This window comes from Drosophila mauritiana, chromosome 2R (assembly GCF_004382145.1).
Source record: "Drosophila mauritiana strain mau12 chromosome 2R, ASM438214v1, whole genome shotgun sequence".
Classification (NCBI taxonomy): domain Eukaryota; kingdom Metazoa; phylum Arthropoda; class Insecta; order Diptera; family Drosophilidae; genus Drosophila; species Drosophila mauritiana.
The window spans coordinates 18,950,339-18,978,087 of record NC_046668.1 but is presented as its reverse complement, the minus strand read 5'-3'; the positions used below and the strand labels follow the sequence as shown (position 1 = coordinate 18,978,087).

The 27,749-nt window shown below is 46.2% G+C and overlaps 10 protein-coding genes and 2 non-coding genes across 12 annotated transcripts; 6 read left to right on the top strand and 6 right to left on the bottom strand.

Moving 5' to 3' along the window:
* Positions 1 to 231: 231 nt before the first annotated feature.
* On the bottom strand, positions 232 to 15,017 carry LOC117137628 (slit homolog 3 protein). Its single transcript, XM_033299159.1, has 6 exons — positions 14,339 to 15,017; positions 3,719 to 4,124; positions 1,815 to 3,002; positions 1,601 to 1,747; positions 1,450 to 1,535; positions 232 to 1,391 (listed from the first exon to the last, which is right to left on the bottom strand). Exons 1-6 carry the CDS (start codon positions 14,419 to 14,421, stop codon positions 809 to 811), a joined length of 2,493 nt encoding a protein of 830 aa, XP_033155050.1. The 5' UTR covers positions 14,422 to 15,017; the 3' UTR covers positions 232 to 808.
* Positions 3,153 to 3,224, top strand: Trnaw-cca. Its single transcript has one exon. It is a non-coding gene; the product is annotated as a tRNA-Trp (tRNA).
* On the bottom strand, positions 3,370 to 3,441 carry Trnaw-cca. Its single transcript has one exon. It is a non-coding gene; the product is annotated as a tRNA-Trp (tRNA).
* Positions 4,598 to 5,738, top strand: LOC117137636 (lysozyme). The gene is made up of 4 exons (XM_033299167.1): positions 4,598 to 5,002; positions 5,070 to 5,158; positions 5,213 to 5,276; positions 5,356 to 5,738. The coding sequence occupies exons 1-4, from the start codon at positions 4,849 to 4,851 to the stop codon at positions 5,487 to 5,489; spliced, it is 441 nt and encodes a 146-aa protein (XP_033155058.1). The 5' UTR covers positions 4,598 to 4,848; the 3' UTR covers positions 5,490 to 5,738.
* On the top strand, positions 6,220 to 8,236 carry LOC117137633 (lysozyme c-1). Its single transcript, XM_033299165.1, has 4 exons — positions 6,220 to 6,342; positions 7,430 to 7,588; positions 7,644 to 7,796; positions 7,970 to 8,236. Exons 1-4 carry the CDS (start codon positions 6,306 to 6,308, stop codon positions 8,158 to 8,160), a joined length of 540 nt encoding a protein of 179 aa, XP_033155056.1. The 5' UTR covers positions 6,220 to 6,305; the 3' UTR covers positions 8,161 to 8,236.
* A 471-nt stretch (positions 15,018 to 15,488) lies between the features above and the next one.
* On the bottom strand, positions 15,489 to 17,308 carry LOC117137631 (DNA methyltransferase 1-associated protein 1). Its single transcript, XM_033299163.1, has 5 exons — positions 17,086 to 17,308; positions 16,639 to 17,028; positions 15,989 to 16,578; positions 15,776 to 15,930; positions 15,489 to 15,705 (listed from the first exon to the last, which is right to left on the bottom strand). The coding sequence occupies exons 1-5, from the start codon at positions 17,184 to 17,186 to the stop codon at positions 15,640 to 15,642; spliced, it is 1,302 nt and encodes a 433-aa protein (XP_033155054.1). The 5' UTR covers positions 17,187 to 17,308; the 3' UTR covers positions 15,489 to 15,639.
* A 472-nt stretch (positions 17,309 to 17,780) lies between these two features.
* On the top strand, positions 17,781 to 18,274 carry LOC117137153 (DNA-directed RNA polymerase III subunit RPC10). Its single transcript, XM_033298463.1, has 2 exons — positions 17,781 to 17,990; positions 18,067 to 18,274. Exons 1-2 carry the CDS (start codon positions 17,850 to 17,852, stop codon positions 18,250 to 18,252), a joined length of 327 nt encoding a protein of 108 aa, XP_033154354.1. The 5' UTR covers positions 17,781 to 17,849; the 3' UTR covers positions 18,253 to 18,274.
* Positions 18,228 to 19,139, top strand: LOC117137150 (yrdC domain-containing protein, mitochondrial). Its single transcript, XM_033298460.1, has one exon. It carries the CDS (start codon positions 18,252 to 18,254, stop codon positions 18,996 to 18,998), a length of 747 nt encoding a protein of 248 aa, XP_033154351.1. The 5' UTR covers positions 18,228 to 18,251; the 3' UTR covers positions 18,999 to 19,139.
* A 29-nt stretch (positions 19,140 to 19,168) lies between these two features.
* Positions 19,169 to 19,828, bottom strand: LOC117137151 (mitochondrial inner membrane protease subunit 2). Its single transcript, XM_033298461.1, has 2 exons — positions 19,675 to 19,828; positions 19,169 to 19,608 (listed from the first exon to the last, which is right to left on the bottom strand). Exons 1-2 carry the CDS (start codon positions 19,766 to 19,768, stop codon positions 19,187 to 19,189), a joined length of 516 nt encoding a protein of 171 aa, XP_033154352.1. The 5' UTR covers positions 19,769 to 19,828; the 3' UTR covers positions 19,169 to 19,186.
* Positions 19,829 to 19,930: 102 nt separating this feature from the next.
* LOC117137152 (transcription factor MafG) lies at positions 19,931 to 20,624 on the bottom strand. Its single transcript, XM_033298462.1, has 2 exons — positions 20,487 to 20,624; positions 19,931 to 20,424 (listed from the first exon to the last, which is right to left on the bottom strand). Exons 1-2 carry the CDS (start codon positions 20,517 to 20,519, stop codon positions 20,059 to 20,061), a joined length of 399 nt encoding a protein of 132 aa, XP_033154353.1. The 5' UTR covers positions 20,520 to 20,624; the 3' UTR covers positions 19,931 to 20,058.
* A 382-nt stretch (positions 20,625 to 21,006) lies between these two features.
* Positions 21,007 to 27,739, top strand: LOC117137167 (protein rigor mortis). The gene is made up of 9 exons (XM_033298480.1): positions 21,007 to 22,438; positions 22,494 to 22,806; positions 22,866 to 23,028; positions 23,091 to 23,244; positions 25,538 to 26,442; positions 26,500 to 26,665; positions 26,725 to 26,875; positions 26,933 to 27,190; positions 27,254 to 27,739. The coding sequence occupies exons 1-9, from the start codon at positions 21,007 to 21,009 to the stop codon at positions 27,396 to 27,398; spliced, it is 3,687 nt and encodes a 1,228-aa protein (XP_033154371.1). The 3' UTR covers positions 27,399 to 27,739.
* Positions 23,252 to 25,603, bottom strand: LOC117137170 (cilia- and flagella-associated protein 206). The gene is made up of 4 exons (XM_033298483.1): positions 25,519 to 25,603; positions 24,488 to 25,147; positions 24,071 to 24,420; positions 23,252 to 24,013 (listed from the first exon to the last, which is right to left on the bottom strand). The coding sequence occupies exons 2-4, from the start codon at positions 25,122 to 25,124 to the stop codon at positions 23,270 to 23,272; spliced, it is 1,731 nt and encodes a 576-aa protein (XP_033154374.1). The 5' UTR covers positions 25,125 to 25,147; positions 25,519 to 25,603; the 3' UTR covers positions 23,252 to 23,269.
* Positions 27,740 to 27,749: the final 10 nt, after the last annotated feature.

The window sequence follows — 27,749 nt, the reverse complement described above, 5'->3', positions numbered from 1 at the left end:
ATAGCGTGGGATGTGGCCAGCTATGAGCTCATTTGAATGGGAAATTAACTAATTCTCTCCACCGCGCATATGGATGTTCGTGCCATACCATGACGTCATGGTTGTGGGGTTAATAGCCCACTTAGCATTATGCGGCCTTTTGGCCGCCGTAGGCCTGCCCAAAAATAGAACCCTGAAAAATTGCCCAACTGACCTTAGGAAACCCCAATCCAATTCCAATTGGCCATTGCCTTCACATTGCTCATTTCACTTTTATTTACTTGATGTTATGTTTTTCTTTCCTACTATGTGCTTTGAATTTGTTAATAAATTATTAAAGCCGTAATTCTAAAGGGTCATGACTTACGAGTTTCATTGCTAACATAAAGGAGGCGTAACACTAAGTTAACACTAGTTCTCTGGATGAGACACAGGGGGTCTTCGGTTGGGGAATAAGTTACAGTAGAGGTCAAAAGCATAGACTAACCAGTTCAAATACGATTCACAATACAAATCAATATTTTTATTCAAATTTTAGTTTCTTATAGCTTATTTAGGGGTTTTCCCTTTAATTTAACTATTCCTTTGCCCGCCGCCACTGTAACTATTCCCTTGATATATGGGAGCTTAGGGATGCGTATCGATTAGCTTATGGCACAAGTGGGTTAGTGTGGGCCAACTATTGGGATTAGTGCAGTGTACCTTAGGACTACGTTTATATGTATATATATATGTGTATATCAAGAGTCGGTACAGTCGGTACTGTACTATCACATGGTTTATTGAGTGGGCAGGAGTCACATCCTGCTGCATCTTGATCCGTGCCGCCTCACAGGCTCGTCGTGGCCTGGAGCTTGAGGTAGCGCGTCCCATTTTCCGCATCCGCCAGGCGGGCTATGTGATCCGAGGCGGCGTAACAGGTGGTGGCCGTCGGAGTGCCCGGTCTGCTGTTGTTGTTATTGTTGTGCATGCTGCTGCTGTTGCTATCGATGCTATCGCCATTCCTGCCACCGCCGCCACTGCCACCGCCAGTCTGTCGGATCCGCGTGGCTCCCCAGATCAGGACCAGCACGGAGGTGACCAGCACTCCAAGACCCAGACCCGGCAAGAAGCTCTTGTTCAGCGAATCAATGACCGTGTAGCTGTGCAGCAAAGTCGACTGCTGCGTCTGTTGCGGTTGACTTCCTACCACCGAATTGAAGCGGCGTTGATTCACCTGGTAATCCTCACCAGCATCGTGCACCACCTCGGGCTTCAGCTCATTGGCGGTGTAGTACGGACGTCGCTGGTACTGACGGGACACGGGAACGGCGCCTGGACTGCTCCGCTCCAGCTGCGTGATGTTGGAGCAGCCGATGTTCAGTTCCGCCTCGGGCTTCTGCTCCTGGATCATGACCAGACAAAAGCGATAGCTACGCGGAAAGTGCACATTAGTTATTAATTCTGGCAATTGGTCGGTGGACAACTCACCTCTCGCCTATTTCCAGGGAGGAACTGTCCGGCACTATGACGCTGACTGTGTTCTGGCCATTGACCACCTTACTCTCGCAATGGATCTGAAAGGAATCAAATTTGGGAATAAGAAAAGATCCTTCATGTTTAGTTTATCCACATTAATTACCGGTGAGTTGTCTATTAGAATTTCGTTGATGTGCTCCTCCTTGTAAACAAAGATTGCATCGCACATGTAGTCCTTTTTGCTCAGATTGAGAAGCCAGGTGAGGATCAGTCCATAGTCTGTAGAAAAGTGCAGCTCATGTAGAATAATCTGTGGTAAGAATTATTATTATAGTGATTCATGTTGTTAAATCGAATTTCTTTATGATAGTACTGACCTCTTCGGACAAATCCTTGATGGGCGACGTCTGATTCGGCTTGGCCAACGTTTCCAGGTGCTGCATGATGTTGGCGTTATCCTTCTCCACGTTGTCCATGTCGCAGCTGAGCGTCTCCACAGGCACCTGGAGTAGAGGAGCTCCTTCCAATCTCGGCGGCGTCACACACGAGGCACTCAGACTGGAATGGAGCTGCGACTCCTGCAGCCACTCGGCAAATGGACGAATGCTGCAGTCACAAGACAGGGGATTCTCCTGCATCTGCAGGCTCTCCAATTCCCGAGCTCCGTCCATGGCGTTTCTCGCCACAATCGAGATGTCATTGCCCGCCAATCGCAACTCCCGCAGAGATGGTAGCGGTGCTATCAAATCCGAGGTCAGTGCTCGCAGGAAGTTGTGGGTAAGATCAAGTACGGTCAAACGGGACAAATGCTGCAGTGAGGCGCTGGAGATGGCCACGATGCCGTTGTAGCTCAGATCCAAACTGTCCAGGGCACCCAAGCCGAAGAAGGCGTGATCCTGCAGCACATCGATCTGGTTGTGACGCAGTGAGAGGCTCACCAGTCTCGAGAAATTGGCCAAAGCCTTGTTCTGGATGCTCTTGATCAGATTCCGATTGAGATTCAAGCTCTCGAGGTTCCTCATTCCGGGCAGCGTTTGCTCGCTCAGTGGTCCATTCAGATTATTGGCCTGCAGGTCCAGCTGTCGCAGACTGAGGCACTGACTCAGTGACCTCAGGCTTTGGGCATAGTCACCCAATCGATTCCCACCCAGCTTCAGCACCTCCAGCTTTCGAAGATTCACAAACGTGCGTTGGGAAATGCTTGAGATTTGGTTGTTGCTCAGCTCCAGGTAAACCAAGCTGGTCAATCCCACAAAGTCAGCCGTTCCCAGGGCCTTGATCTTGTTATTGGCCAGATCCAAGCGCTCCAAGGCGCTCAGCGTGGACAGTGCGTTCCAAGGCACGCTCATCAGTGCGTTTCCGGGCAGACCGAGTGCCTGGAGCGGACCTCGAATGCCCAGGAAGGCGGACTTGTGTACCCGCTTGATCTCTCCGGACGAGATTACTAGTCCGTGGAGCGAGACGTTGTCAAAGATCTTCGCATCGCTCAGGAAGGTCACATTGCGCAGGGAACAGTCCAGCAATGATATGGAGTAGGGAGAAGTGCGTAGTCGATCCGCCAGGAGCTGTAGAAGGTATAATTTAATTATGTTAGAAATAAAGCTACAAAGCTAAGCTCCTTATCAATACGCTATAAATATTTGTATATTTAATATTAAATTTAATATTAATATTACTTATCAGTTATAGAAATATTTGGAATTTCGTACTAACTAGACTCCGTGGCGCAACGGTAGCGCGTCTGACTCCAGATCAGAAGGTTGCGTGTTCAAATCACGTCGGGGTCAAAGTTGAGAAATGGAATATATATATTTTGTTAAAAGTTCGTAGCATATTTCTATATCTGTCATGGAAATGCGCGAACTTTTCATTTTTCCTACATCAAAATATGCTTTTAAATATTTTCTCAGAGAGTGCAAAATATGTGACCTCTGACCCCGACGTGATTTGAACACGCAACCTTCTGATCTGGAGTCAGACGCGCTACCGTTGCGCCACGGAGTCAATTGAGGATCCCACTGGCTATTTGTGATTTTAAATTACTTGAATCTAAGTATAAATCACGAATATCATTGGAAAAACTGATAAGATAGGTGCATTCTACTCAGAAATCAAAGGTTAATATACAACTTTGAATTTTAAGATAGCATGCTAACTAATTCGAATAATATAAGCAAATCTGCTGTGCTATTATTATAATTTATAATAAGAACATGCATTGATCGAATAAATCTCTATCTCAATCATCTAAATTCTATTGATAAATCTAGGAATATCTCACCATCATCCCGTGCAGATCGATGTTGCAGCGAAGTGTGTGAGGCAGGTCGCATCCACACTCCAGTTCCGCGTTCCGGGTGCCCGTGATGTTGGGGCACTTCCACTCCATGAGGGCATCGTCCACGGGCAGCGGCAGCGAGGACACCTGCTCCGCCTTGCGCTTCCTCGGCGAGCTCTTGTTCACATACTTTCCGGATGTGGACTTGGACTTTCCTCTGCCGGCAACGAGGGCGGGAACCGCTGCAGCCGATACCACATAGGCGGTGGGCGTGGTGGGCGAGGTTAGGGCAGAGGGGGTGGTGCTGGAGGTGGTGCTGGTGAGGGAACTGGTGGTGCTGTCCTCTAGCAGATCTTTGAGGTCATTGGCCGCTGCCGAAGTGCACAGCAGCAAGAGCATGAGAATTGGACTGTAAGTGGAAAAATTTTCATGGAAATTAGTGGGACGAGCATTGAAAAGCGAAAACACTTGGATGTCTGGATGCTTGGATGCTGGGCGGGATGCACTTGCTCTCCTCGCACAACAACAGATCATGCGTTTTTAGGTCAAGCCGCAGTTGTCACTGACACTCTGACACACAAACACCCACACACAGTGCATCTGTGTCCAGTATCCAGTATCTAGTGGATGCGTTTCGGGCTAAAGATTCCCATTGTTATCTCTGCAAGACAATTTGCCAATTTACGGCTTAACGCAATCAAAGCGATTTATTGAATGCACTGAGCGCTAAACTAGGCTGCTTTTTTCTAATCTTACATGCTAACAAAATATAAGTCATATATTTTAAGCTGGCAAAGATTGAGATACATTCGACACAGCACAGACAAAATTTTTTCAAACATTTTCTTTTTTTAAACTGTGGGAGTATCCCCATTGATGAGTAACCCGCACGGTTTTTCCATGTCACCAGACCGCTCCCGAATGTCACCTCCCACTTGGAGAAGAAAACAAAAACTGCGTGCGAGGCTTTAAAAACCCAGATTTCGGGCGCTACGCATCCAGTGCCGTCGAAATAATTCCGCAGCAAAGTGCCCAGTACTCGCAGTTGCCGCGGAGGGAAGCGCTTCTTGGAACTTTCGAACCCAAAAGGATTAGCAGTGGTCCCCGCCAGTACAAGCCCCTCCCAGCCCAGCATGGCCAGTCACTTGCCCAAAGGTGGTGCGCTCTTCCTGGTGCTCAATCTTCTCCTGCTCTCGCAATGGGAGACCGAGTCCAAGCTGCTGACGCGTTGTCAGTTGGCCAAGGAGCTGTTGCGCCATGACTTTCCCCGCAGTTATCTATCAAATTGTGAGTAAATGTATCTTAAATAAGTTAATTTGTAGAAATATAAATTCCCATTTGAATTTGCGCAAAGGGGTTTGCCTGGTGGAAGCGGAGAGTGGACGCAGTACATCCAAATCCATGCAGCTGCCCAACCAGAGCGTCAGCTACGGTCTGTTCCAGGTGGGTCAAGCCGCGTTCCCTATCAAAAATATATTCTAGAGCGCAATTTCGCAGATTAACAGCAAAAACTGGTGTCGCAAAGGTCGTCGTGGCGGAATCTGCAACATCAAATGCGAAGGTGAGTCCGCCAGGTTCCCCAATAACACCCACATATAATGACGGTCTATGGTCTCCTCTCCCTGCCCCGTCCGCTGCAGAGTTCCTTAACGATGAGATCTCGGATGACTCGCGATGTGCCATGCAGATCTTCAACCGCCACGGATTCCAGGCCTGGCCCGGATGGATGAGCAAATGTCGTGGGCGCACGCTGCCCGATGTCTCGCGTTGCTAGGACTTTGACTGCTGCACTTGGACTCGTTCTTAGTCTTAACTAACTCTACTCATAGCTACTAAAGTTGCACATACATAAAGCCTAAGTCAGTTCCTTTGAATAAGGTGTATTTATTTAACGAATCGCGTGATTAAAGCATTTCCAGGAATTCCCGCTATCAGCTGCAGCGAGATGAAATCGCAAAATGTTGTTTTTTCCCAGCGGTTTTAATCAATCACCTTTGACAAATTTAAGGTATCAAATGGAACATTCATTTTTATAGGTGTATAAAGGAAATAAAGGAAATGTTATAATGATTTTTGTTTAACGATTAGACAAATTTTAGCCTCTTTTAATTAAATCTTAAATTAAACATAGTAGCTAGCTAGATCATGTTCATAAGACTCCTCATTACCTTTTTATCTAAAACTACAATGATTTGTAATATCATAAGTTTGGATCATTGAACACGAGCTTCTTCGATTGATAAATGCTTTCATTCACAATTATCACGATGGGTTTGGTAGTTATGGACCCAACCCAAAAGCCTCTCCTCACTTGATTTGTCCAGAGAGTTCAGGTGGTATACTATCAACCGTGACAAGCTAGTACCTTATCAGCATTATCAGGCTGGCGAGCAAATTCGTTTGTTTTGCTTGCTGCTCTGTGATCGGCGTTTTTGGGAGAGAACTACCGCCACTCGAAAGCGAACTGAGTCGCATTTGTATCTGAGAAATACTTGGGCGTTCAGTACTTAAACTCGGGTCAGCAGCGTCGCACCGGCGGGCTAGCTTCACATCGGATCCAATCGGGTGTGCAAATCATACATATAAACATATGTGTTTGAAAGCACGCCATCCCAAAACGAAACGCGGTAAGAAGAGTCAGATACAGATACAGATACAAATACAGATACTCATGCTCCCCTCAAAGAAAAAACTCGTTTCCTGCTGCCGAGAACTCTGTTGTTCTGCGTTAATTAGGTAAACAAAGTAAACAAGCTGTTTGCCGAAGTAAAAGTGTTCTGCTAGAGGAAATATCTCAAACTCATTACTACTACATTTGCCTGCATGGAAAACTGAATGAAAAGTGAAACGTGCACAGTGGGTTTCCTTTAAAACTCCATTGAATTTAATTTGGTTTTTTTGAATTAGATAACCTTGACTAGTTAAACTGTTGCGAATAAATCATACTCTTTATTATTTGCATACAAATGTCATAATTTCCCTCGTTTAAATGACTAAACTTACACGTAAGCAACATGTAAGGCAATTCTACTGAAACAAAAAAGGTCCATTATAAAACAACACTAATTTATAGAAAAGTGGTTGTTAATTAAAAAGAAAACAGGTAATATTAAACCAGAAATGATAATATAAATATGATTTCCATGAAAATTAACACAACAAGTGATGTTAATCTCATGATGATAACTCAATATCTATTAACTTTATAAGTATGTTTTACGCAAACAATCGTGATGGACATTTCTTTAGATAGAATGGCTTAAGTATATGTGTATGTATATAGCGATAAAGAAGTATAAAGATGCCAAAACATTCAAGGCTTCGTAATCGCGTGGGAGTAAACAAAGGTGTATATAATGATAGTTTCTTAGTGTTTATTATTAGGAATAATATTGCTTGGTGTTAAATAGAAACAAAATACCATGGGAAACTGCGAAAAGCTACAGAACTGTGAAAGCATCTCCACTAAAAATGCCAACTGACCGTTCGTATTTCAACACTTTCAAAGATTGTTAAATAATCCAACCAAAACCAGGTGTTATATGTAGCTTTGAAATGGGGAAGTGCATATATAAGAATAATAAATTTATACGCACAACAGAGCTCTTTGAACTGTTTGGCTGAGGAGTTAAGTATGTCCATAAATAATGAGGATCGCACGTAAAACTAAGCAAAATACCCTATAATGCAAGCGATGTTACCTTCTCCTTTTAGATCTACTAAACATGAAAACTTCTTGTTTATGGGTATTACCAGTGCTGATCCTACTGCAGCTGGGAATCAAGCAAGTGGAGTCCAAAAAATATCAGCGCTGCGAACTCACACGAGTTTTGGTGGAGAACTACAACTTCGACAAGACCTTCATTTCCAACTGTAAGTGATATTCAGCCCAAAAAGAAACCCATTGAATTAAAGCTATTTGTGTTAGGGATCTGTTTGGTGGAGCACGAAAGTTACCTGGACACCACCAAAGTAACGAAAAAGGGAAACGAGAGCAAGAACTATGGCCTCTTTCAGATCAACAGCAAGGATTATTGCACCGAAGGACGAAAAGGAGGACAGTGCAACATGAAATGTGAAGGTAAGATTACATTAAAGCAGTATAATAATCAGTTGTATTATCTGCAAACAACAATTGCAGCTATTCAATCAAATAGTATCAATTTAGTTACACTACTTAAGTACTTAATATCATAAAATTACGGATTATTGTTTCCTATTGAAAGAAGTTCACTAATCCCCCATCTTTGGCAGACTTCTCCAATGACGACATCAGCGACGACATCGCCTGCGCCAGAATGATCCAGGAACGCGAGGGCTTCAAGTACTGGAAGGGCTGGGATCGCTTCTGTCGCAATCCGCAGAATCTGCCCAATCTCCGCGTGGCCTGCAACCTGCGCAGCCTGTCGCCAGTGCGATCACCTCGTGGATTCTTAACGGGCTGAACAGCTATGTGAACATCTATCTTAAAGATACATACATACATATGTGTACTTGTACATAAATGCTTTTGCATAATTGCTTGGTCGGAGTTGCATTTCTTGGCTGATGCCCACACAGGGATCGCGAATCGGAGACTGAGGGCTGCCAAGTGGGCGACCTGGCACTTTGTTTGGGCGTTGCGATCTTGATGCCACTTTCCAATGACATCTGCAACTGCAACTGGGTGGTAATTGATAGTCCAGAGATCTGCAGTGCAACAGACTGCAAACCGAGACCCATTCAAAGTCAATCATAGCAAGCTGGGTTCTTGCCACCGCCACCATGGCGAACAATATCATTTTGCATTTCCGCTCGACAAAAGGCGGCGTTTCCGTTTCTGGCCAACAATGGCCAAACGCACCGCAGGGCATCACCATCGGATCATTCAGGGAACCGTGCAAAGACCCGGGGCAAACAATAACAGGTGGAGGCTCAAAAATCAGAGCGTAACTTTGTACTACAATGGCCAAAACATAAGCAGAGGAAACACTGGATCGCCGGTTCCATTAGAATGCGTTTTGCATATGTACGTGGTCAACATAAATCCGAGTTTTGCCGCTTAAATCGCACACCGAGAATAAATAATCAGGATGTGTGAAAATAAATGGTAAATATATGTTCTGAAATGGGTTTCATTTATCTCTAACTCTGTTTTAATACGTGATAAAGATGGACTTGGCTACATAATTGGATATATATCAACCAGGTTTTAGTGGCTTATACCTGACCATTATTTCTTTCTGTGCAGCGACAGCGAATCAAGTGTTGTTTTGACCATTGCGTACACACCGGCAACATCCTCAACAATAAAAATATTTTAAAATGCAGCTCAGCACAACTCCACCTCTGTCACGCTAACTGGTCAACGATTCGAAACGTTTGAGTGCCTTTAATTTCCGCTGTCCCCCAGCCAGTCCATTCTGTTGGTTTCCTACCCGTCCTCAGTGTGGCTAATTATGCATAAAATGCCACGCCCCGCACTTCCCACCGCCCGTGGTATCGTGGTACCCGGAGATGCCATCGCTGACCTGTCGCCAGTGAGTCAGCAGGAGCATTCGATCAAAACACATCCCATATCCGTCTGCCGAGTTCCATGGGCCAACTAGCTGTCTGTTTAGCCTGAGACTTAGCACGGACTCGCTAATCATGTCGCCACAACCAGTTGAGCCACTCCGGATCCCATCACCTCCATGTGTGCAGACTGGAGACGCCAGTTTGGGTTGATTATTCATTCATCTGGAGCTGGAGCTGAAGTTGCCAGCTCCCACACATCCGCATCGCCTGCCAGCTGTAGGCGAATTTCAAATGCACTCTAAGAATCAATCGGGTTTTTAGCTTGCATCCAATTTCATTTGCCTTTCTATATATACAAATATAAGCGGACAAATAAACCGAAAACATGCTGATTGGCCTTAGAGAATAAATCCAGTTTTTGGTTAGCAACATTATGACCTAACTTAATGCCAAGCCACCATCCTAGCTGAGAAACCCGCTCGAAATCTGCGCGGGTTGCTGTGTAGGCGCTCGGTTCGTAGCGCCAACGTCATCAGCATGGCCATTATCATCATCATCGGAGCCCAAAACAGAGAGCTGGGCACCAGGAACAACTGAAACTGCGGCATGAGCCAGACGCAAACTGCCTGAAATTAAGGCACGTCAACGGAAATAAACCCTCTGCTCTGCGCATGAGATGGTAATGTGTGTGCTATATGCTACATGGGTGTAAACACGGCCAAATGGTTGGAAATGGATTGCGTTGGTAACGGCATTGCAACGTTTTCTGCTCTGGCGGATGATGCTGCAAGAAGATCGAGAGATACAGCCATATGATAATGATGCCGCGAAATGGGTGTGAGTGCAGCTGACTCTGAAAACTTGCCGCAAACTTCGAAACTGATTGGAAATCGCAGGCATTTGCCAGCGGAGGATTGTTGTAAAAACGATTCTTATTTATTTTGCACATAATTTGTGGCTTAACTGGCACAGCAATGTTATTATTTTCGTTACTCGTATTTATTCCTCTCCCCATTGCCAAACAATTTAGAGCTCCCAAAATGGCCAAAACATGCGATAAGCCACCGAACAATTAAAAACGCGTTTTTCGTTAGCTCGCCTTCTTTGGCAATAGATGGGAAAAAAAATGTGGAAAAAAAAAGATTATAAGTAATTGTAGGTAGGCAGATAACGAATGGTAGTTGCTCTTTGAGCTTGGTTGTTAATTATACAGCTAGATGTTCATAAAAAATAACAATCGATTTTGTTTTTATTAGCTGATGATGATATTTACCAAATTTGCTACTTTAAGGTGTCTTATTTTTTTTTTGGTGCAGCAAAGTGTAGAGCACAGTTTGGCGACAGCTGTAATTGTGTTGCCTAATTATTTATTCTTTAAATATTTTATTTTTTAACCGCAAACGAATGAGCAGCGAGCAAAAAAAACCAGCAGCAACTGTTGCAGCCAGCAAATTGGGCAACATGTAGCTAATCCTAATGACAGCAACATGTTGCATAGGCCAAAGGCGAAATTAGTAATTTGCTACTTTATTTTATTTTTATTTTTTCCCCATTTTATTTCGGTTTGGTTTGGGCCATAGTGAATATCAACCTGCTGGGGCATTGTTCGAGTGTTGAAAGCGCATCGAAATGAGGCACACACCGAACGAGCGTGTGTGTGTGTGGCAAATGAAATTTATGCCTAGCATGAAAATAGTAAAAGTTGCTGCAAAAGCCAGCCAAAGGTCGAAATGTCACGCAAAAGTGGCAGCCACAGACGTGAGGTCTGAAAAGCGAAAGAAATAAAATTGGAAAACCGAAACAGCTGCTTTCGAAACCGAACTGAAGTAGCCACACCAGCATCAACAATTGTGGTCTGTCCAGGTATTTAGCATGCTGAAAAAGGGAAAAATGAGCACACACAAAAGGACAGGAAACAGAAACGTAAAAAAAGGGATTTAATTGTGATGCCTATCCTGGCAGTCGTTTCCCCATTCAAGGACCACAAACGAGTCCCTTTCTATTAAGACGGAAACGGATGCCGAGGATCTGAAATATCAAATTTCCATTCTTACTTGTGAGTCAATATGCTCGAATAAATGCACTCTAAGCTTTATCAGCAATTTTATTTCTGTTTATTTGGCATTCGTGTCATTCGGTGGCAAAAGCTGTCGCCTTTTAATCTGCTACAGATAATTATAAAGTGAGGTATATGTATGTAATTATACATTATAATGCCAGTGCAAGCTAAAATTATGAGCACATGAAAATGCTAATAAAATCTCGAAGCTATCAAATATATTATATTCTTTTTGAAAGCAACATTTTTCACATCTTTTTCAATTTTTAAATTGCCTAAACAACATCTGTCTTAATGTGGGCTCGCTGGTATTTTCAAATCGCTGGTAATATTGTCAAAGCGAACTGCAAATCACAGGTCTGACAAACTTGTTTCAGTTGTAAGCGACAAAAAAAAGGCAGGCGGGCTAACAAAAGCAACAAATCCGAGAAATAAAATTAGTGAGTATTATTTTTAAGAGTGGGCCGACGACAAGTCAACGGAAACGTGTGGGTGGCTGGCTGGTTGGCAGTTGGCTGTCCTCTCTGGTTTTGACTGTTTTTTTTTTTTGCCGTTTTAGCCTTTGTTTGTCGAGCTGCCTGTGCTGGGCAAATTACTTTTTAATTGAACACACACGTGGGCAGCTGGTCGACTCGAACAATTAAGCAAATCGCGGACAAAGTAACCCGTAAGTGACAGCAGTCGCTGCAAGTTGCGTCCTTTGTTCGCAGTCAGATGAGGCCAATATGTTAAACAATAAAATAATATGGTTAATCCGTCGGGGGAAGAACAGACGGCTGATCTCCGATCCGATTCGATTCGAAGCGATTTCCCCTGGGGCAAGGTAAACAAACCATTTCGGAGTGGTTTAAGCCGGCTTTGGGCCGCTTGCATTTTTCTTTTATTTACCAAATCTTGCACTTTATGGCCCTCGCAGCCTCCGCCTGAACATGAACATGAATGAACTTCCAGCAGGCTGTGTTTAATTTAAATTAAATTGGATTTTTCGTTGACCCGTTCTGGTCCAAAATGTTTTTAAATCCGAGTATGCCTGTTTTTTTGTATGCCATTTGCATATGAATATGGCCGACGGCAGCCGCTGCGAACAACTAAAAGCAATTTGAGCTCGAAATTTATGGACATTGTTTGGGTTCTGGTCCGTTCGCTCCTGCAGCTCATTTCACTTGCCTGTGGGTCATTTATTTAATGCGTATAAGAGCATTTAAATATTCTTAACGTGAAAGGATGGTCGCACCATATAATAAACTACAACATCATAATATGAAAAAGGACAGGAAGAAATCATTAAGTTCAAATTCATATTCCATCAAAGTAAAGCACCAAGAATTGGGCAGCGAGCCAAAATCATTAATTTAATTATAGCAGACTTTGCATATAAATAGGTATAAATACTATCTTCATGGAGAGACACCCAAAACCTCCTTTGTAACTTTCCCCGTAGTTCCCCCGAAAAAACTCCACATCCGAGGCAACCGAGATACCTAAGAAACCAAGTTCACAGCCCACGCAAACCTCAGAAAGCCAGTTGAGACACGAGGAGGCCGCCAACGCATGTGCATAATGCTAAATCGACTGTTAATTGCGACATTTCGAAAGCCGTGACAAGTCGAGCCAAAACATACATACAGACCATAAAGCCAGCAAGCCAATAAAATGGAAATCGCTGCTGGCGCGATATCAAAAATCAATGAAAATTTCGGGTGGAAAATATTGAGCGAGAAGAAAGCCGCCATGCCATGAAAATGAGCTCGAAAATAGACAAAATTAAACATATTATGCGACATCAGTTGGCTGATAGATACCGCCGGAGGGAGATCTTGGTCTAGCCCACACCGACGGCTGCCCACACACGAATGCAAATGCCAGACAGACCCAAGTTGTGTTGCAAGAAATTGCTCGGATGCTGCGGAGGAGTATGCTAAGTGAATGGCTGTATAAGTTATGCATGCACTGCTAGAAAAAGCCCTAGGATCCTAGCACACATTCTTAGCCAGCGGAGCATCATCATTGTCTGCTGGCGGAGATGGGTGGGGGGCCCAAAAAACATTAGCTCATTGGATCTCGTCGGATGACAGCGACATACTTTGAGCACAAAAAGTAAGTGGGCAGTAGGCAGCTGTCGTTGCGCTCCCATTGCCAAATTTGGCAACTGGTTGTGGAGCAACCACAGCAGCAGCAGCAGCAAGTAAGTAGCACAAATGTCTCTTATTTTATCTCTTTTCCTTGGCTATGTGTATATGTGTATGTCCCGCATCAAGCGGTCGCCCACGGTTGGCGAAACAAAAGACTTAGGCAACGAACTTGCCATGTCAAGCCAAGAAGAACAGAAACCAAATGTGTGTGGATTCCAAAAGCCCAGGCCAGGCGGCTAATGAGCCGCATGTAAAGCAGTAAAAAAATTATATAAACATTAATTATGAGCAATCGCTTTTTGTCTACCCTCCGCTTTCGTTATTATTGTGGGCGTTCGAAAATGAAATGTAAACAAAAAAAGTCTTTTTCCATTCCCAATTCATTGTCGCCGTAAGTTGAGACCGAGCATCCAGAGCTGCCCGCTGTGAAAATGATGAGTTATATAAAATTAGAAGCGCTTGGAGACGGCAGAGAGGCAACAACAAAGCGCTAATTGCGCGTAAACCGAGCGGGGAAAACAGTGGAGCCTCCGCGTGTGTGGGTTTCCTCGATTGTCTCTTTCCACTCGAGCCCTCGAAATGCGTGGGCTTCTCAGGTGAATTGGGAAAACATTAGCCCGTGAAGTTGTACGAAATTCGAGACAAACACACACACAACGGAAGTGTCGTTAAATGACTTTTGAGCTGATCGAAATCATTATATCTCTGAATTTTAATACGAGTTTATTATGAGCCCGCAGCCGAATCAAGTTCGCGATTAGCTGGCTTTTGTTAGATTAAATTGTGCTAATTTCTGCTAGAGAGAGAGTTTAAAGATTCGCCACAAAGTAATATGGTATTCAGAGCACTCTGATTTCTATCGCATAAATCGTTGTGGGCGACGCAAATGTTTATTTGCCATCAAATTAACGCAGTTACCAGCGACTAGACACTCACCTAAGCTTTGGCAGCATGATGGGCGAGGTCCTCTTTATCAGCGTGCGAAACTTAAACAGAGCGACGTTGCTGACAACGTTCATAGAACAATAAACCGCATTAACCTGGCCGGGGCGACGTTTCCGTTTTCTACCTGATAACCGACGGGTCTCGCCCTGTGCTCCAGAACGTTTCTACTTGAAATGCGATAAAGATCTTTACGGTGCACCGGCGACAATGCGATCGGTGGGCCGTCAGTTGACACCGCTGGAGTTCGGGCTCAAGCTGGACTTGCCGCTCGCACACAAACACACTCGCGCACACACGAAATTAAAATTTCATTCATGAAAAGCGGCAGGAACTGCAGGCAGGTATGTACGTATATGTATATGATGGTAACAATCAACAGAAAGAACCGGAAACGGATGCGTTGTTTGTGTTGCCCCCCGCCAGGATTCCCAGAGTTTTAGGCGACTGGGATAGGGATGATGATGATGATGACGAACAGGTAGCGCTTGGCGAGCAATTCCAATTCCACCGACCGACGTCAGCAACGACCACTTGAGTATTTGGTTAAATTAGCATTTTCACAGAGCCGTACTCTTCGAGTTGCATGCGGCAAAACACAGAAACACTGAAATGGTAGGAGCGATCAACAGCCACGAACTGGTCCCGACGACGTCTGAAACTCGACTGAGCGGCCTACGCTCAGGTAAGGCAGGTCGAGCCGCCAACAGAATGATTTCATGTGCGTTTTCCTTTCTTTTTCTTTTTTTTTTTTTTTGGTTTGTCTGGGTGTTGTGTGTGTTTGCCATCGCAGTCGGTTCATTCACAAATACTGGTCCGATGAATGGGCTGCCGCCACCGCCTCTGCATCTACATCCGAATTGTGTGGGCAGGCATCAGGAATCGAGCAGCGGGCAGCGGGCATCGTGCATTGTCGAATTGAACATGGCTCGGTTCTCTTTTTCGGCTCGCCAAAGATCGCATACCGTGCTGTTTGCTGTTTGCTGGCCTAACCCAAATAAGCGAGCCACTACTAAGCGAGCATTTCTTGGCTGGAAAATAAATCAAGCAGTGTGGAAAAAGTTCTCACACTCGACATGGCATCTTCTTGGCCAACGTTGGCCGTGGGCTATTTGATTTTCACATTGAGTGTGCCGCAAAACAATTTTCTTGTTTATCCATTTATTTCCCCATGCGGACTGGGAGTAGCGCAAATGCACAAATATGGACAGTGGAAAACGGGTTACAATGATTAGCACGCCGCACACACTTCGGCGTCTGGGGAATCTGAGTGGAAACGGGCCGCGTTAACTTAATTAATTTGTGCTATTGTCCAGGGCTTCGGTCTTGATGGGCACCAGCGAGGGCGGTATGTTCAGTGTCTGCATTGATTAAGGGAAAACCAATTAGCCACCTTGGATGAGCTGCCATTACTGTGGTTTGAAGACTTACCTTTCCCGGGCAGGCGGCTTCGTATTGGTGCTTCAGGCTCTCCATTTCGTAGACGCAGGTGGACAGAGCGGTGCGAAGCTCGCAGAGCAATACCATATCGGAACGCAGCTCGTTGAAGGAGGTGCAAATGTCCTCCGTGGGCGGCGGTGCGGGATCTACAAAGAAAATGCCAATTAGCGCCAGCTAGCAATGTTTTTTCACGCTTTGACTCACCAACTTTAAACTCCTGGATTGCCTGCTCGAGGGCCTTCACTTTGCGCTGGCCGATATTCGCCGGCAGCTTCATCTTCTGCGAGCGCAGAGAAACCCCGGAACCGCGCAGGTCGGCGAACTTGATGCCGCTGCTACCGATCTCTATGGCATTAACCACCGAGTCCACCCTGGAGGGTCGCGGCTGCTGGTGTACCTTCTTTTTGTGCAGCTTCTTCTCGTACTTTCGCGTGCTCGGCGTATTCGATGCGTGCTCATTCTGCTGATCCGCTTGCGAAATGAGCTTCTGCAGGTCCTGTGTCTTGCGTTCGCGTTCCTTTTTGCGTGCTTCGATCTTCTTCATTTCATTGATAAGCATATTCTCCTCCTCCACCTGTTGTGTCGTGCGTTTGAACAGCTTCTCCAGCTGCTCCTTGCGGCGCCGTTCGTGCTCGGCGTCATAAACAAATACTTTCTTCTCACTCGTCTGATTCTTGGCCTTGGCGAGCAGAGCGACCACCTCATAGTAGCGTTCTTTCAGCTCCTCCACAGTTTTGGCTCCATGCTGCTGACGGTTCCAGCGATCTGCCATCACAATGAAGCGAAGATCAAACCTGCAAATCAAATGGCTTACAATTTTAGCTACTTAATAGGAAGTCTAATGATGAGTCTACCTTCTGGCCAGGTCGAATAGGTGATCGGTTTGCACCTTGCTCCAGTTATTGATGTTGTTCCTCAAGTGGGCATTGTACTCCGTCATCGTGTACGAGGGCACCTCCAGCTGCTTGTTAAACTTGGCGAAGGGATAGTCGGTGGAATTGTCGGTCACCCGTTTCCAGTGGTGAAAGACCGCTGAATCGTTACGCGCCGGATTCGAAAAGGGCGCCCACTCCCACTTGCGCACCTTCTTCATGCCCAGGCGGGCCTTCGTCTCTTTGTATCCCGATCCGATTCCCAGAGCGGTATCTGTGGGCAGTAGAGGCGGAGCATCTTTCTTGTCTGTGTAGAGTAGGGCGAACACCTCCCTATGCATGCCCTCCGGACGCCGGGATGCAGTCTTGGTCCTGACATGATTAAATTGTGAATTAGAGAATCGCACACATGTAAATGCATTTGTTTACCGCTCAAAGTTGCGCTTCTTGGTGGCCAGAAATGAATCCCGCGTCACCTCGGGCGTGTTGGCACGCTCCATGTCCAGAATATCGCGCACATCGGCCGACATGGTGTTTTACTTAAAGTAATAAGATACTTCTACTCAAATGTCTGGCAAAAATTGTTTATTTTGATAGTTTTTTGCAAAGCGAGCAAAATGTCTTTAAAGATGCTATTAGTATGACCGTAAAGTAGATGTTGGTAAATACGTTTATTTCACCGTAAAAAATACATTTAGTATATGCTAGGGCTACGTAATAAATTCTTCAAATTCCAAACATGAATTATTCAAACATTATTTCAAAATATTTCTTAATTATTACAAACATGTTAAATAGTTATACAAAGTTATTATAATTTGCGTCAAATTAGTGTCTATGAAGGAACGGTGGAAACTGTAACAAGCGGACGTTTTTTATTTATTAAGTTTTTCGTTTCTCTTTCAAAATGCCCACTAGACCACCACCTGAAAAGAGATTTAAGTCCCGCCGTATGTCACGTCCTTCCTAAATAAGTAAAAAGCGGTCCCCATGTTAATTTGTTTTAATTCCACGGTTCCTCATTGACGCTAATTAGACGCACAAATTATTATAAATGAAAGCCCTATTAGAAGATTGCAGTATATTGTGATGTTATTGAGTTGGTATATTTAAACGTATGCACGGTCACACTGAGAATTCAACGTGCTCAAATCAAAAAAACCAAACAACGCGGATTCGGATTCTCCGAAACTATGTTGTTTTTCTGCCCGTCGTGCGGAAATATATTGATTATCGAGGAGGACACCAACTGCCATCGATTCACGTGCAACACCTGCCCATACATATCGAAGATCAGGCGCAAGATCTCCACGAAAACCTTTCCTCGACTTAAGGTAAGATCATTTTACACTGGGATGATGCAATTTGCTACGAGTTTATGATAATATCTCTGATGATCTGTTTTTCCAGGAGGTAGATCACGTGCTGGGCGGCAAGGCGGCGTGGGAGAACGTGGACTCCACGGACGCAGAGTGTCCAACGTGCGGCCATAAGCGGGCGTACTTCATGCAAATCCAGACGCGGTCGGCGGATGAGCCTATGACCACGTTCTACAAGTGCTGCAACCACGAGTGCAACCACACCTGGCGAGACTAATGCGCCGCCTTCAAACGAGCCTTCATCGACTGGTACGGGCTCACCACACATCCAGCAGGATGCAGCACCAAGCGAGCGAGCTGAGGACTCCAGTGTGCGCGGTGGGCGACGAGGCTGCTCTCCGGTTGGCCCGCCAGTGCCTGCTTGGTGGCCAGGTGATTGCCCTGCCCACCGATACCGTGTATGGCCTGGCCTGCGATGCCAACAACGAGACAGCCATACAGCGGCTCTACGAGATTAAGGGTCGCGATGAACACAAGCCCGTGGCCATCTGCGTTCACAACATCAAGGCGCTGCGACGCTTTGGTCAGGCTGCCCATCTCAGCGACGAGCTGCTAACTCGTTTGCTCCCGGGCCCCCTGACCATCGTGATCGAGCGGACGGCCCAGCTAAGCAACCGTTTCCTTAATCCCAGCACCTCCAAAATCGGCATTCGCATTCCGGACTTTAACTTCATGCGCGACCTGTGCGCCGTGTGGCAGGAGCAGCCCCTGGCCCTGACCAGCGCCAATCGCTCCAGTGCGCCCAGCAGTCTGCAGGTGTCCGAGTTCCGCTCCCTATGGCCCCAATTGGGCGCCGTCTTCGATGCCGGTCGAATCGGTCTGACCGAGGAGCGGCGACTGGCCTCCACGGTCATTGACCTGTCCACTCCTGGCTACTTTGAAATTGTGCGCGCCGGCGTGGCTCTGAAGCCGACACTCAGCCTCATGGATGAGTTCGGCATTCGGGCGCGAAAAATGCTGTAGTATATAAGCTATCGACATAAATATTATTATTGGATCATTTAACTTTTGGTTTTAACTTTAATTTTTACTTTGGAACATCCTACTTTGCTTTGCATGCGGGAACACAACAAATTGTTTATAAAATATACGGTTCAGTATGTACACAATTGGAACTATCTTGGGCGCAGGCTCTCCGCCAGTTGGTCAGTCTAGTTGTAGTAGTTGCTGGTGTTCTTGGAGGCCTGTATGGGTCTCCGGCGCCGTGGCAGCTCGTTCTCCAGTATTCGCCAGCGTTCCGGTGGCCACACGATCGCGACTGCCCGCGCGGACATCAGGCCGAGGGCGACGGGTCCAAAGGTATTGCTGTCCATGGAGTGGCCCGTGTGATCGCCCTCCACCCAACAATGGCCCTCGGGTACGCGAACGATCTCGTGCTTGTAGCCCAGCGTGGACACGACGTCGCCCTGCAGCCCCACCACGCGCTTGATAATCTTCTGGGCGGGATCCTTGGGTGAAATGAGCGATATTATGTCGCCGCGCTCCACCTGACTGTTGTGGGTGCCCCAGCGCAGCAGGAACACGTAGTCCTTTTCATCCGGCACGGGATTGAGAGCGGGCTGCATGGAGATGCCTGCCAAAAGTTGTAGATGGGTTAACCACACGACATAGTAGAGCGAATGAACTCCAGACGACTCACCATCCACCCTGGCCACATAACCAACGCAGTCCAGGAAAGTGACGCCCAGGGGCAGGGCGTACAGCAAGGACTTGCCAAAGAAGCGAAATGCCATGGATGAATTGGTTGGAGAGCGGAGCTATCGAGATGAATACATAACCACCAGCCTTTTGCCGAGTTCCTTGTGCGCTCCGGATCTTATGGCATTCGCAGCGGAGCGCCGACACGGGTTTTGTTTATGCTAAATACAGGGTGCTCCAATAAATGCGATGCAGGGTTTCTTGAGCAGATTACGTTTATTGAGGAAGGGTATTTGCCAGCTATTGTACTTTAGTTACAGGTGTTTTTTTTCGTTTTGGGTTTATTAAAATTTTGACAGAAACAGGAATGTGACTGGGCAATCGTTCAGCAGCCCTCCAGCTCGCTGGGAATGGGAATCTCGTTCTGGATGGCAAACTGCAGCAGCGCCTTGTACTTGTTCTTCCAGTTGGACACCTCGCGGCGCACCTGCTCGTTGTCCTCGTGCATCTGCTCCAGTTCCGTCCACTCGTACGACTTCTTAGTCTCCAGCTCGTCCTTCTGTTCGATCCTCTTGATGCGACAACTGGCCGCGTATCCGCGATTCTTCAAGGTTCTCCGGCGCTGCTTCATCCGAACGATCTCCTCGCGGTTCAGGCCACGCATCTTGAGGGTCCGATTGAGATCCCTTACCGAAATGCTGACCAAATCGTCATCGGTTATATCCGGAATTGGACACGGCGAAAGTGGGGCCTGAAAATCGCACTTCTATCAAGATTTTCTTTCTTCTTTGCATATATCTACAATGTACGTACCAGTGATGACTTTCTCTCGCGCTTTGCTTCCATTGTGGCTGGTTATATTTTATTTTTACGGGGACTTTTACAATTTGCTAGATTTTTCTACCTTTTTTTGCGTTGTTATTGTGCGTCTTCTTCTTCTTCTGTACCTGCTGGTTGCCATTCACAGGGAATGTAGTGTAATAGAGTTGCCAGATGGACAAAAAGCGTTTTTGGTAAATAGCGGGTAATTTAAATATACTAAAGCTAACGTGCTTTGTTGCATAAGATATTTAGCTATATTTTTAAATTATTTATATAAAGCAGATCCACATTTTGGTTACAAATAAAAATTTATAAATATCAAAAATATATTTAAAATATCAATAATATTTTATTAACTGTTAAGTTCCGTGCCTTCCCGGTGGCATCGCTGGCAAAGCTTAAGAAGCTTTCTAACACTGATAGCTTAGCAGAATTTTTTTCCCCTAACGACGCCAACTGTTAGCGGGAAATATTCCTTCATCCTGCAGATGCTAAGTCATTATTGTTCGCCATGAACTCGCAAGTGATGTACCACAATGTGCCCACACCGCCGGGCAACGTATCTTTGGCGGCCGCTGCTCCTGACGGCGGTTTGCTGTATGCCGGCATTCGCTGCATCAACTACATATCCGCGCCGCCGGCAAACGGGGAGCAGCCCCAAGTGGTGACTATGTCGACGCGGATCAACATACTGGCCCTGGATGTAAGTCCCATGTGGGGCGTGGGCAACGGTGGGCCGGCCAAGCCGTTCGCCATTGTGGGCGACGATCTAAGCGTTCAGGTGTGGGACTGCGCACTGGGCGAAGCCGTCATCGGTCACAAGGCCCATCAGCACCAGCACGAGGCGCGGGATGTCCGCGTCGTGCACCACACTACCAACTCTGTGCTGATGAGCTACCTGGCCAACGGTAACATTCTGTCCATGGACGCCAGTGATCTGGTCATCTATTGTGTGGCCTCCAACACCTACTGTCGTCGTTCCACTTTCATCTCGCCTCGAAGTCACCAGCTCACTATGGTGCGCTGCTCGCCCTACAACGACAATTTGTTCGCCGTGGGAACGGCTATGGGTAATGTCCTGGTCTGCGATCTGCGCAAGATGAACATCGTCTACAAGTTCCACGGCCACAAAGCGCCTATCTGCGCCTTGGCCTGGCGGCAGGTCCCTGCCGCCGAGGACGAACAAACCAACAATCTGGCGTCGAGAGCTGAAGAGTGGCGAACCCGCAATGGCGGCCAGGAGGAGAAACCCAAGGCAAAGCCACCACCACTGACCAAATCCAAGGCAGCCGAGTCCGACGACCCCTTCGACATATATAATTTTGATCATCTAGAGTACGAGTTCGGTGCACCTATAGATGAACGCCGACGCAAATCCTCAGAGGATTGTGGCGGCGAATTTGTGGGCCTAGAGAAGCCAGCCGGCGCCGCTGTCTTGGATTTCGTTGAGGCCTGCGAGAGTGTGAAAGCCGACCTCTTGGCCAGTCGCCAGGAGGATAAAACGCAGCAAGTGGAGGTCACGCTGAATGACTGCGAGCCCACAAAGCCCACGGGTCCCTTAAGCGATGCCAGCACCATTAGCAACAAGAACGATGCCAGCGACTCAACCGAGGGCAGTCTCGAGGTCATCCAGTACAGCTCGTCCAGTGATGATGCCGTGATCGTCGATGGCGAGGCAGCAAAGCCGAAGAGAGAAGTATTGCATCACATCTACCACCAGGCTGAGGTGCATGCTTCAGGAACACCGCATACCAAGTCTGAGCCCCCGAGAAATCTTCAAGTGGTACCGGCCATCAGCGCGGAGACCATCAGCTCGACTTCCGTGAACAGCGCTCACTTGGAAACTCTGCTCGTTTCCATTGACGGCGATGAGGTGATGATGATCTGGAATACCAATACGGGAGCACATGCTGGCAAGAACTACAGCAAAAGCAAGACGGCGGGTAAGTGGAAAGAATCAAACCATTGAAAGCAAGCATTCAACTGGGATCCTTTCAGGCAAGCTTAACAACGTCTACTGGCTGAACAACCATGTCATTGTTTCCCTGAGTCGCCATCAGTTATTCTTTTGGTCCGTGGAGTTCGAGCGCAAGATGCTACGCTACAAGATCAGCAAGGACAAATCACACAGCTGCCATTTGCAAGACATCGTGTCGTTTGCCTGTGACTCCAGCAAAGAGATGATATGGTTGTGCAGAAACAATCGCCAGATTGGAATGATGAATCCCCAAACTGGCCGGATGGCTGACTTTTACGGAACAGTGGCGTTTGGAGTGCGAGCGATGGCCGAGTGCCCAGATGATATGAACAAGTAAGCTGATATGCTGATAAGCCAATCGCAAATGTTGCTGAACTGTCTCTCTCGTTTAGAATCGCGTTGGGTTGTTCGGATCGCCGAGTGGCCTTCTTTGATATATCGAAGCTCACCACCAGCTCCCTGCCCATCGACAGCGTTTATGTGTCCAGCAACGTCTACTGCCTGGCATGGAGTCCAAACTGCTTAGAACTGGCCTTTGGCACCTTCGACGGAACGGTATGGCTTTGATTATATCTATTTTATTGGATATTGAACCTAAATACCTAACTCAACAACAGGTGGGCATCCTTGATGTGGAGCGCATGAAAGTAAAGACACACTTACGGACGTCGCACAAGAAGGAAGTCTACTCCCTGGTGTGGCAGGACCACTTTATATACTTTATCGTCAATCGTGTTCTGGGCTTCTTTGATTTGAGAAAATCGAAAATCGGTGAGTATATGTTCTTAGCCGATCTTTACTTATGTTGCCGACAGTTGTAGGTTTGATTCTGTGCGTTGCGCCTTCCATAACTAATGTTGGTCTGCGCGTCGTTAGTCTGCTTCTTACGTATATTGGCCAAGTGGATCGTCTCCCTATGATAATCCCACGCATTCCACGTTACGTTTATCCAGTTGGCTGGCGATAGGTCGTTGGTGACGACCATTTCCGTTTGACACTCAAAATCTGTCTGCTTTGGTGGCTCAATTATCAGGTCCTGCAGTTCCTGCTCTATCAGCGCATCGTCCAATTTGAACAGCAGAGCAAGGTCCGCATTGTTGAAAACCACTTTTCTGAAGGCGGCTATGAAAGGCTCAAAGCGCAGCTCCGCGAATCGAGCGTATCTTGGGTCCCGGAAACCAAATGTAATGTCCACGTTGGAGCACAGTTTTCTGGTCACCTGGGCCGGCATAAGCAGGCCGTTAGTAATGGTCATGGCTAGAGAGCAAAACTCCTTTATATCTGCCTTGTTAAGCGTGCAAAAGTTGCCATCGGTCTGCAGCTCCATCACGGCATCCATGCGCTCCTCAAAGCTGGAGACCTTGGGCTTCTTTATCCGCTTATGAAGCGCCTGTAGTTCGGCAATCGTAGCCTTTGTCAGGGTCATCAAGTCGTCGACCACCAATGCCTCCACCTGCTCTCTCAGCTTGTTTAACTCCACAATGTGGTTCAGGTAGTTGTTCAGATTGCCCCACACCTGAGAAAGGTATACAAAGTGCGGCTGGAAGCGCAACGAAATTTTAATTATTCTAATGGAAGAAATGAATACATCACTTACAAAGATGAGCTCCGAATCAATGGCTGTGCGCATGGATAGGGTATCATCAATCTTGCAGATCACGCATTGATATCGCTTATGCTCCACTTCAATTAGGTACACTGTCTTTTGGTAATGTTCGTTCAGAGTCGTCAGACAGCGATGGAGCATAAAGTAGGTCGCCGCAAACTGGTTAAGCCGATCCAGGTGCTCAAGGGGCACGCGGTAGGTCAAGGTCTCGTCCTTATGATCTATGTTTATGAGGTCATCCATAGCCGCCTGGCAAGTGGACTGCATCTTGACCGCCCTTTCCATACTGGCTGCAAAGGCGGCTTCCGTGTTCTTCTGGGCCATTTCCAGATCATTAACCACTAAGAAGTATACATAATATAAACTTAAAGGCTGCAATATGAAATGGTTTGCCCTATATGCACGTACCACTTCTAACATTCTCCCGATCTCCATCGGGGCCATCGTTGTTATAGATCACAATGCCGCCCACGGTCGCCGACAAGCGTTGAAGATACTCTAGCCGATGGTACTTCTTCTTTAGGACATAATTCTGCAGGTCGCTTCGACCGATGACGCTGTTGAGAGCCTGGGCAGTCAGCTTAAGCAGAACATGGTTCTTGGGCGAGCCCAGATTGTAGCAGGCCACTATGAAGACCTGCATCTTTGCGAAAAGCTGGTCCAACTGAAGTTTGCTGCAAGTCTCGGGATACTGAAGAATATCCTTGATGAGCAGTTGCAGTTCCGTTTGGAACTTTTCCTCGTACTGCTTCTTGACGTATTCAAGGTCTATGGTTACTCCCTTTTTCATCACCCAGGCCATCTTCATGTTGGCCATGGTACAATCTTTCGAATTCACATAGCTATCCACAATTGTATTCACGAAACCCTCAATGGCACAGGCGGTGGGCTTATTGAGGTCGTACTTTAGTAGACCTTTGCGCCGATCTCTTGCCAGCAGATGAACCATGTAGATGACGAACTCCTTATTGACCCTGAGATCCAACTGGTTGAAGCGCTTCATGACGCGATGACCAATGCTCACTAAAGTTTTGTGTCGCGGCATTTTAGTAAACAGAACAATTTAACCTATTTCGATGAAAGGAAATGTGTAATGTGGTTAGCTTGCTAAGTTTTTGATACGTTTGATATTTGTTGCCCTTGGCTACAGTTTAATCGATTTCATTTTCTTCAAGTAGCACATATTACATCGAGCTTTTGTTATCCGAGACTTTTAGGCTTGTTTTAATTAATTGTTTCCCACAAATCATTAATCACAAATCACAAATCATTAATCATTAATTAAAATGGTCGCACAATTAGGTGCGGACCTGAAATACAACAATGGACTTAAAACAAAGAGTTTTTCGTCATTCTGATTAGATTTAATTGTGATTTAAGTTAATGGATGTATGTATTAATTATAAGTAAACCTAATCAAAGATCGCTTCATTGCTTACCATTCTTATTTTCTTACAGAGCCCACGATTGTGAACTGCATTGCTCGACCCAGTTACCTCAGCATTCGCGATTCTTTTCTTTTTGTTGGCACCGATGATGGACTACTGCAGATCCATGAGCGAGATTCGGGAATGGAGAAGTCGTGGACTCCATTTATCCGCCAATCCGCTTTGTTTGCTCGTTATGTGACCGATATAGCCTGGTGCCCGCTGGAAAGCAATAAGTTTGCAGTGTCGGGCAACGATAAGTCCGTGTACGTGATGGAGTTCCAGCCCACGGAGCGCAACTGGAAAACGCTTCACACATTTACGGCAAGCGCGGAGAAGGCGTCGATTACCTCGCTGAAGTGGAGCCATACCCAGAAGCACTTGCTGCTCACCTTCCACATCGAGGGAAAGGTGTGCCTGTGGAACTGCAATGCGCCAGAGAAGCCACCGCTAACCATCACCTACCACTGCCCCATGTGGTGTGGAATGTTTTTGCCCACCAACGAGAACATCATTATGTGCTCGGGAAAAGCGCTCTCCGTGGAGCTAATTGACATTAAGGACGCCCTGGAAGGCAATGAGAAAAGCATCTGTCCCAAGGTGGATGCCCTGTTAAACGTTAAGTGGGCTAGCAAATCTCTGACTCAGCCATACGCTCCTGTTCTCACAGCGGCTGAAAAGAAACGGCAGCGCCGGGATCAACGCAAAGCAGCGGCTAAGCTCGAAGTTGATGTAGCTAACAAGGATCAAAAGAAAATCCAGGAGTCAGGAACTGCAGTTATTGATAATCCAACCAACGATAAATGTCTGAAAGAAACTCCTGTAGAAGAGATGCTGGAAGCGCTCAGGTTGGACAAAGATCAAAATAATAGAAATGCCAAAGAATGTCCAAAGTGTAAAGAGCTGGAGGCGAAGCAGTCACCTGACAGTTTCATAGTAAGTTATCAATGTGCTCCTGATTCGACTGAAACCCAAAAACATTCTTACCAACAGCATAGCCGCACCTGTCTTTACCTTACCCAGAAGGAGCTCAACAAAAGTGCCCTTGAGAAGCTGGCCATTGTTCTTGATGAAGACGCTGCCGAGATCGACAAGTCGGTGCTCATGTCGAAGCTGTTCAGTACCAAAGTGATGGCCAAGGAGCTCATTGCAACGGAGTGTGAGTTAACTAACAGACTTATAGTATTTAAAATGCTAAGAATAAATGTAATATCTTAGTGACCAACCTGAAGCACTCAAACACCAAAGACATAGCTCCACTTTGCCTGGCCTTGTCCACGTTCAAATTACGCGAGGAGCTGGAGCAGCATATAGTCAACAAGACGCTTACCGAACGACATGTCTCGCTGGCTCCCTCCGTATCTTTTACGTAAGTTCTTACGCTTTTGTTGTAAATCGAGGTTTCTTTAGTCTATATTAATTGCAGACTTTGGCAGGACTGCTGTCGCGCTTATGCCAAGCAGATGGAGGAAAAAGGCTTCATCATGCATGCAGCTACGTATCTTTTTAGCCAGGGAATGCAGTCGGAAGCCATCAATCTGTTCCTGGCCAACGAGTACTATAAGGAGGCCCTTGTGCATGCGCGCATCTGCTTGCCGGCAACGGATCCCCTGATCAAGACCATAATTAACAATTGGCTCGAGCATCTGGAGGGGACGGGCAACTTTGCAGCAGCAGCTCTAATGTAAGTGACTAAAACTAAACCTTAGAGAAATGTTTAAGCAATATTTTCTGAATTGCTTAACAGTTGCGTTTTGGACAATGAGATGCTGCGTGGCCACACCTATCTAAGAAAATTCCGCAACTGCACTCCGGAAATTGCCGACCTAATGGACAAAATCGAACAGACCGGCCAGCTGGGCGGCGTTATAGATAATTGTAGTCCCAATTAGCCGATCCACAATGGTTCTACTGCCGAGCATTAGGCCTTAAATCAACATTTTTGTAAGCGTACTTTTAGCTGAAACAGGCTGTACTAGAGTAACTCATTTGAAATCCCCCCATACAATCATGAAGCTATTATCTATTAGCTAGGCATTTACAAATGTTTTTCATTAATTTAAATAGAATTGAAACCGATTTAAGTTGCCTTTGGTATACTTTTATTTTAATTTAATTTACCCTTAAGAAAAGATGAATATAAGATACATATATCAATGGCACAATAGCTAGTAAAACAAACACACACAAATTGAATTTCGAATAAACGAAAACGCGAGAAAAAGAAACCGCAGCTCCAGTGG